General features: G+C 56.6%; 1 protein-coding gene across 2 annotated transcripts in view; it reads right to left on the reverse strand.

Annotated features, from left to right (window-relative positions):
• Nucleotides 1-7,780, reverse strand: part of PMEPA1 (prostate transmembrane protein, androgen induced 1) — a 54,609-nt gene extending 46,829 nt beyond the window's left edge. Inside the window, exon 1 of one of the 2 annotated variants that reach the window (XM_036901889.2) lies at nt 7,174-7,780. In XM_036901889.2, coding sequence (XP_036757784.1) covers nt 7,174-7,227 — 54 coding nt within the window. In that variant the 5' untranslated portion in view covers nt 7,228-7,780. The remainder of the gene's footprint in view (nt 1-7,173) is intronic. The other variant, XM_036901890.2, reaches the window with a different exon arrangement.
• Between the last annotated feature and the right edge of the window lie 1,069 nt (nt 7,781-8,849).

The following is an 8,849-nucleotide window of genomic DNA, read 5'->3' on the forward strand; positions in this document are numbered from 1 at the left end:
GGGATGACCAGGCAGGGAGCGGGGAGCCTCCCCGACAGAAGCCTTGGGGGTACCCCCGTTTGGGATTCCTCAGTCCCCCACCAGAATAAACTCATTTTCCTGGCTGTCTGCTCACTAGATTGGCAACTCTCAGAGGGCAGGGTTTTGTCTACATGGTCCCGACATGCCATAGCTCCTGGAACAGCATCACGGGTGCATAATGAAGTGCTGCATGGCTGAGCACCTGCACCATGCTGTGTCCCCCACAAAGTCTCATAATGTCAGCCTAGCCATAAATGCTGGCAGTGCACGGACCCCAGATGGCCTGGAAGTCACGGGGAAGGTTACAGATACAATTCCCCCAGGAACAGCCCTGGGCCACTTCGCACGCTCTTGCCGCAATATCTGATGGTGGTGTTGGGGCTGCAGAAAGGAGCTGAGATGGAGACACCAGCTCCTGACACAGGTACCAGTTTGGGGGAGACCTTTCCAAGACAGCCAGTTTGCTGCCAGGGTGGAATAGACCCAAGTGCGTGCCCCGAAATTTGTTACTGCTTCTCCCTAATGAATGGTCCAACATGGGATTGCAGTCTTCGGACAAAATCTAAACTAGCACTGTGATGTCAAGTCTTGCACTGGGGTTCAGGGAGTCAGTGTGGTGTTTCTGAGAAAAAATGATGGGAGCATGAGCTGTGGGGCCGGGGAGCTTAGGTTTGATCCCAAAAGAGCATCAGTTCCTGGCTGTGAGACCTGGAGCAAGTATCTGACCCTCTCTGATCCTATTTGTGCATCTGCAAATTGGTGATAGCAAAAGCTCTCTTGGAGTTGTTTGAGGAATGAGAAAAAAATGCGTCACTAGTGCTTGGCACATAATAAGCTCTCCATATCCAACTAGGAAAGGGAATGAAAGCAAAAATCCATCAGTCACCCTGGAAACAAATGGAAGAGAGAAGCCATTCTGTGGCTCTCAGAAAGCCTAGGGGCATCCCAAACCTTTCCAGGGCCACCCCAGGGTGCTGAAACCCCCCACTCCTTCAGCAAACATTCTGGGACTTGCCCCAGCTTGGTGACAGACAGCTCTCTACCTGTGCCTGACAAGCCCTGAGGTGTCAGGGCTTGGCTCTGTAATGTCACTGAAGGGAAAATGATGTTGACTGTCAGTGCTGCCGGTTGTCACGACTCCACGAAGGGGTGCAGCCCACCTCAGGGAGGGGGAAGGGCAGGAGTGAAGACACAGGTGCTGAGAGAAATGACAACGGGAGATGTGCCCCCACTCCATTCTCTCCCGCCCTACCCCACCCCACCCATCCCAGAAAAAAAAGGTGAGGGTCTTATTTTGATGGTTCACACGTCCTCCACCCCATCCCACCCCACCCCTGCATACACCAGCTTATTCAAAAAGTGAAATTAATTTTCAAAATGGGAGGCTCAAACCATTGCGCGTTTCTGCCTTTCTGCTTCTGGCCGTCTTCTGAATTGGACCTAGTGGGGCATCTGGATGCCAGGGTGGTATTTTGTGATTCATACCCTCCCCTGGCCGGCCTGTGTCCCCCAAAGCTGACAGTGGATTAGAGGGACCCAGCGCTGGAGGGTGGGGTTTGTGAGAGGCTATCTGCACTTCCTGGGCTGGGGGCAGGCGTGTGCAAGATTTGCCAGTCGGGTCTGCAGTGGGCCAGGCAAGGACAAGGGAAGGTACACAAATATTCAGTTACAGACACTTCCAAGGCCACGGTCTCCACATGGGCCTTTTCATGCCAACATTCCCAGCCAGTGTGGGCACCCCAGCCCCAGAATGGGGAAACCTTTTTCTGGCGAAGGCCTTCTCATCAGGCAGTGTGCTGTACTGTGACCACTAAGGGGACAGGCCAGAGTGGGTAGTTGAGTCTACTGTGCCCCGCACTGTCACCACCCACCCCCATGAGCACAGGACTGTGCAGACCGCGGGCCACACTCCACGAGAATCATCTCTGAACACTCAGCACCCCAGCACATGGGGGCTGTGTTGCCCGGCTGTACACACGGGCTGAGTGACAGCAAAAGGTGAGCAGCTGGCACGTTTTGGTGCCGGGCTGAGCCTCCACCACTCTGTCGTTGGTCACACTCTTAACCCACTGTAGCCCCCAGGAGATATTGGGTCTACGAGCAAGTTTTGTGGGGCCCTTCAAGAAGGAAAGATAATGCCAGTACTTAAAACCCAGGAGTTTTACATGAAAGTCTAGCTGTCCAGTCCCAGAAACAGAAAGATCTGGCTACACAGGGCCCACTGGCAGTCAGGAACCAGGCAGCAGAAGCCCTTTGGGAAGGGCTTCCGACCCCAGTTCTGGACAGCCCATCTCAGGGAATACTGAGTTGGCTGCCCACAAGCCCCTCCTGGTCTCAAAAAGCCCTGCACAGCCCTCCCTGCTCCACCGGCACAGAGAGGGATGGGCGTGCAAGCACACACGGCCCACACGTGCCTGCACGAGACCCTCTGAAAGGCACAAAATGCACCCTCGGCTTTGATCGCCTCCTCAGCATGTGCCATACAAGAGCCCAAGGCTGGCAGGAATACAGCCTCCAAACTTCCATTTGTAAGAGCTCTTCTCTCTGGGCAGGACCCCAGACCCTGAGTGCCTGCAAACTCTCTGTGGATGGACACCCTTGAGGGGAAAACCACGCTGACCCTCTGGTTTGGGCCCTTTTGCTACAGCCATCCTCTTGAATGTTTTCTTAGATTTAAACAATTAACCAAACCAAAAACTTTGTTTTAAACTCTGTTTAAACTGCTGGATGGAGATAAAAGGAGGCAGGGGCAGGTATCTGGGCCCCTGAATGGGGGACCCCGGGACTGTTGGGTGGCAAGCACGTCTTGCTATCCTGGAAAACCCCCAGCACCTTCCTCTCCCAGGCAGCTTCACTTTCTCTCTCCCTTCTTCTCTTTCGAAGGGCGAGGGCATAGTTGTGCAAACTGATAGGGGAGACTTTGTGTGTGTACCTTTCCCCTGTTCTCTCATGTCCAGAAGAAGCTGTAACCATTCCCAACTCAGAGAGAAGCTGGCAGTTAAGGCAGAAAGGGGTGGCAGCTGACTGTGTGTGTGCAGGCACATGGGCACTGCGCACCCGAGCAATTAGTTATTCTGTGTCTTGACAAATATTACATTCACCCCTGACTCTGGGTCACACTGGGTAGTGTGGCTGGTTAACCCAATCTCCTGGGAAGCTGTGACCCACTGCCTGACCTGAGAGCCAATCAAAACTCCACCCCTTACTGCACCTCATCCTAAAACACAGACAGAAAACATATGGGCTAAAAGTCCTAGCTGAGAAGGCCCACAGGGCGAAGAGCTGGCACCGGACAGCCAGCTTAACCGGAACCTGGAAATACGCATTTCCCTGTTTCCCTGGTGCCGAGTCCCTCCACGTAATAAATGCAAATCCAAGATGAAAACTGGCAAGTTCAAGAGGGAGCCCCTATCCTTCCTGCCTGGCACACAACAGACACTCAATAAAGGCTAAATGAATGAGCGGTGGGCACCCGCTTGGAGGGCGATGTGACTTCTGACGGGAGCTGATGATCACCCTCTAGCAATTCAGAGGTGCCCTCTGGCCCGCAGGTCCTCGGAGAAACCAGTAACTGATGGAAGCAGTGGTTCTCCACCAGGGCAATGTGCCTCTCCAGGGACATTTGGCAATGTCTGGAGACACTTTTGGTTGTTACGACACTGTGGCATCTAGCGGGTAGAGGTCAGGGATGCTGCTGGACACCCACCACCCAGACAACCTTCCCTCCGTCCCACAGGAATCATTTGGCCCACAGCATCCTAGTGCCCAGGCTGATACACCCTGGATTCGAGCGTTAAACACGAGCAGCACAAACGATCAGAAACTGGATGTCCTGAGAGCTTCTGAAAAGTCTCCAGGGTTTTGGAAAATGTGTTTGCAGTTGGCTGAGGAGCAGTCAGAGGCTCAGGGACTCTGATCGTATTAAGAAACAAAACTGCCACCAGTAGATACTTCCTGCAGGGGTACAACATGGGTCCAGGGCAGGGGGCACCCCCACAGGCCCTTAAGAGATACTGCCACAGGAACTTCCAGCTGTGCAGCACCCCACGTCAGCCTGCCCAGAGAACAGTTAGCATCTATCTGCCCCCCAGAAATCTCAAGTAAAGCTGGAGGAGAAAGACAGGGGCTAACTAAGAGGCGCAGCAGAATGAAAAAGAGGTCCATGAGAATGCCAAGAAAAACATGTGCCAGAAGGAGTCTTTTCCTCAAAAGTCGCCACAGCCAACTCCCCGGCTGTCAGCCCCAGGGGGCTGTCACTTGAGCCAGCTGTTTTTAATCCCAAGACCCCTGGCTTTTTTAAAGAAAAAAAAGGGTGTTTTAGGAACAGTGAATTCTCCTTGACTCTCAGAATAGATGGGGGTCCCTGGGCTGTCTTGGCAGGGTCTTGTTAAAGTCGCATGAAGACCATCCCAGATTCCTGGCTTCCTCGGAGACGATCCAGTTCCCACCCTCCCAAGTGCAAAGAGGATGCTTCTGGTTTCCTCCAGCCCCCAAGGCCAAGGTGGACCTAGTGTGCGGCCCAGGTTCCAAATTCAAGAGACAAGTGCGTGCACTCCCCAAGAAATTATGTCAGGTGCGGGCGGAGGGTGGGTTGGGGACCTGGGGCACAGCTCTCCGTGGCCGCCCTCCCTCATCTCTAAAGGGAGGGCATGAACCCAGAGCTGGCAGGGCTCCACCCAGGCCTGAAATCTGGAGCAGCTGAACACCCCACCTGGGATGGAGCACTATTTGAGGGGTCAGAGCCATTTCTGGCACTGAAGCCTCCAGCCAGACTTTCAGAGGGCAGAGGCCCCATGTTTAAAGATGGCAGAATTTTATATTTCAACCGTCACGGTCTCATTTTTCAGATAAGGAAACTGAGGCCCAAGAGGCCCAAGGGACCTAATAAGGATGACCTCGTCTCCTACAGTACAGTGGCCGCCTGGACACTACCCTGCAGCCCAGCTCCATGTCTGCTTTTACCAGTCTACTTGGAAACAACCCCTGACTCTTGGCATGTGACATACCCAGCGGCTACTATCTGTTCCTTCCTTCATTTATCCTTCCCTCCTTCCTCCTCATCTTTTTGTATAAAGAAACTTCTGGGCTTAAAGCTTCCTCACGAGACTCTTTCGGGAAATCTGATTAGCTCTACCAACAAACTGTTACATTATACCTGGGTTAAGATCACTTCCCTTTCTGCCCTGGGCTTTCTTCCAGTAAGTAGGGGGCGGTGTGTAAAAATTGCAAGGAGCATGGTGACTAATGGGCCACCCTGAAGCCATTTGGGGCAGGCCGGTGTTCTAGGCCCAACCCTCAAGGGTCCCACTCAGATCTGTGGGAAGCACACGGGTCACAGGCAACCGATTTAACAAGTCCTTGGTGTCAGCCAAAATATTATCAGGGCTGAGCAGCCCAAAAAAGAGACAGATACACGAATGAATTTTTTTTTAAAGTCCTCAACACTGAGAAAGACAAGAACAGAATGTCTGACTGTGTGTAGCCTCATAATGGTTAAGTTGGACGCAACGTGGACTCCCTGGGTGGGAAGCCCCCCCCAAGGCAGCTTTACAGGAGGAGGGGGGAAACAGAGCTTGGAGGGTACTCGAGCAGCAATCCATTTAGTCCCGGCAAGACTCTCCAAACATGTGCGAACATATTTTAATAACATCCTCGTGCATTTCATTAGCCTCCCAGTTCACAAAGGGCCTTTGGGAAGCAATCTGGTTTAATGAAACTCAATTCCGCAAACGCTGGCTCTGGGCAGGTTCTCCCTGAACCACACCGGCCTGGTGAAGGTAGTGGGGGGCCTATGGGTGGAAGGACCCCACCACCAAAGTAAGCCGGCCTGCCCCAGCAGGGCCAGCCATGAGTTATTTTTACCTCTTGTGCCTCACTGTACAAGCTCAGGGGCTGCAAACTGTGGCAGCCGCCTGCGGAAACTGGCTTATGAGTCACGCAGTGACTGCCCTGCTCAGTGGCGGCTGCTTGGACTCCAGGTCCCAACTGGAAGAAAGCTGGCCCTACCCCTCGCCTGGGGTGCTCAGAGGCAAGAAGGGGGAAACTGAAGCTCAGAGAGGCAAGAGGTCCCCAGAGGGACTGGCAGGGGAGGGGGTGTAAGCTAGGGGCACACCCCATGGGGTGGCAGTCCATTCCCCACCCAACGGAGTGTCCACCTGGGTGGGCTATGCACGAAGGAAGAAGAGACTTGTCTGCCTCAACTTATCCATATGCAGAACAAGTTCCAGCCAAGCTTCAATCACCCCCTCCCTGTGCTCCCTCCCTCCCTCTCGCAGGGCAAGGCAGTCCCAAACACAGACAGCCCCAAACTTTGACTCATTTGTAACCACCGTTCCAGCCAGGCTGAGCCAAGCTGTCCAGACAGAGGCTATTTATAGGTCCGTCGGGGACACAGACACTCACACAATGACACACACTCGGGATCCACATTCGCCCAGACCCACCAGCGCTGAGCCCTGGATTCAGACACCTGGACACAAATGGTCCCCAGCCCCCAGAGAGATGCACACACTCGAGAGAGGCACCCAGACCTGGACCTAGAGACGCAAGAAGACTCGGAAACACACACTCTTCGCACAGACCGCGGCCCAGACGCAGAGGCAGACGCGCCGAGACCCAGACAGAGACCCAGACACGCACACTCCACAGACTCACGCAAACCCACTCACACAGAATGAGACACACAGCGCCACGCACACTCCAGACACACACCAGGAGCCCCAGACACCTCGCAGGCCAGACAGTGTCTCACACACCCGCCACCCCCCAACCTCCACCCCCAGCCAAAGTTGATAAAGAGCCGGCCTAATTGCTCCACAGCGATTGCCCCTTAGGGAAATAAAATGGAAACTTCACGTATCCGCCAGCCCCAACCCTCCCGCGTCGGGCACCCCGCCGCCCTCCCCGCCGCTCAGCCTGGGGTCCGAGTCCCGGCGGGCGGGGCGCGGGCAGCCGAGGCCGTGCCAGGCTCGCTGCGCCGCGGGACAAAGCCGGGCCGGCAGCCAGCTGCCGCGAGCCGGGAGGGCGCGCCCTGGGCGCAGGGCGCACGGCCCGAGGGGGCGCGCACAGACCGGGCCCCCGCCCGCAGCTACGCCTCAACTAGGGGTACGAGCCCCAAGGGGTCTCCGGGAAGGAGGGTGCGGGGTCACTCACTGATCTCCATGCTCTGAAACAAAGAGCGTTTGCAGTTGCACGTGCAGGAGACATTGGGCTGCCCGGCGGCGGTGGTGGCGGTGTTGTTGACCCCCATCAAGCGGTGCATGGACGGCGCGGCGGCGCGGCGCGGGGCGCTGGGAGCGCGGGGGCGACCGGGGGGAACTCCGGCCGGCGCCCGGCGCTCGGGCCCCGCATGCAGGAGGCGCGCGGCGGGGAAGGCGCGCCCCGGTTCGCCGGGCTCTGGGCGCCGCCAAGTTCCCGGGGCGCCGCGGGACTCAGTGCACGGAGCCGCGCTCCCCACTGCCCCCCGGCCGCCCCTTGGCAGCCCCGGGGGCGTCCGCAGGGACCGCGGGCGGCGTCCGGGAAATGGGCTGGCAGCCGGGGCGCGCGCTGCCGCCGCCGGGGCTGAGCCTCTGCTGCTGGCTTCCCCCAGCCGAGCGCCTCCGCCGCCGCCGCCGCCTCCTCCTCCTCCTCATTCAAGTCCAAGGAGATCGGGTTTCGCTCCGAGACCGCGGTCGGAGGCAGGCAGACGGTCTGACGTCAGCGCTAGACGGGGCTGCCGGTTCCCACCGCGCGGGGGCCGGGGAGGGGGCGCGTGCTGCGCCAATCCCCGCCGAGGTTCCCCCGCACCCCCTCACCGGGCCGCGGGGCGGGATGACGAGGAAGGGGGCGGGCTCTTAAAGGGCCAGAGCGAGGCGGCCCGCGAACACTTGAGACCTGCGCCGCCCCTTGGAGGGGCACAGGGTCCCTTCCCCTGCGGGGATCAGTTTGGAACCCCTGCCCTACACACAGCCGGTGCGGGGGAGTGGGTCTTAGTCCCAGCCGTGTTCCCCGCCTTCATCCCGGGGTCTTTGACCCAGGCTTTTGGGGAAGCCGCGTCCCCAAAGGAGCGCGAGGTCCCTGGGGCTCAGGGCAGAGGGAATTAGAAAAAGCGGGGTTTCCTCAGCATAACGCCTTTATCTGATTTCGCAGGAGACTCCTGCCTGCAGTGCTGCACCCCAAGAGGCCCCTATTCTCCTGCCCCCTCCCCCGCGCTCTTTAACCTGACCCCAAGGAGGTCGACTGGGGAAGACTGGAACTCGCGTAGACACGCCCGGGACTGCTCCGAGGAAAGCCCTTGTCATGTAAATACCTGTCGGGGACTTGTGCAAAGTCTCAGCCGGCAGGCCCGGGGCGAATCCACACCCATTGTCTGCTGCCCGGAGGGCCTTCGGCTGGGAGAAGAGCGGCTCCGGAGTTCAAAAGAGGTGGGGGGAAGTGCTGGAGAATAGTTTTATTTCATTAGGTTTTAATTACACAAATGCTACAAGAACACATTCTCCTGATTTAAAAAGGTATTAAAATATTACAGACCCCTCCTGGCCCATCTCCAACCTCTCAACAATTTGGTGTGTCCCCTTCTGGACCCTCCCCTAAATCTCTTATTTCACATGCACTTAGGGAGCACTCACCGTGTGCCAGAAACTTACCAAATATTAACTCAATCTGACACCTATGCTCAAAGGCAGGAATATTATTAACCCGTTTTACAGACACGGAAACAGTGTGGGAGGGGGGAGTGGGTCACCCCTGCTTGCTCAGGGTCACACAGTGGAGGATCCTGAGCTCAACGGAGGTCTCTGGGATATCTGTTCCCCCATGTATGTTTCTAGTTCTTTAAAAATTCACATATC

The sequence above is a fragment of the Manis pentadactyla genome, chromosome 5, assembly GCF_030020395.1.
Source record: "Manis pentadactyla isolate mManPen7 chromosome 5, mManPen7.hap1, whole genome shotgun sequence".
In the NCBI taxonomy this organism is placed as follows: Eukaryota; Metazoa; Chordata; class Mammalia; order Pholidota; family Manidae; genus Manis; species Manis pentadactyla.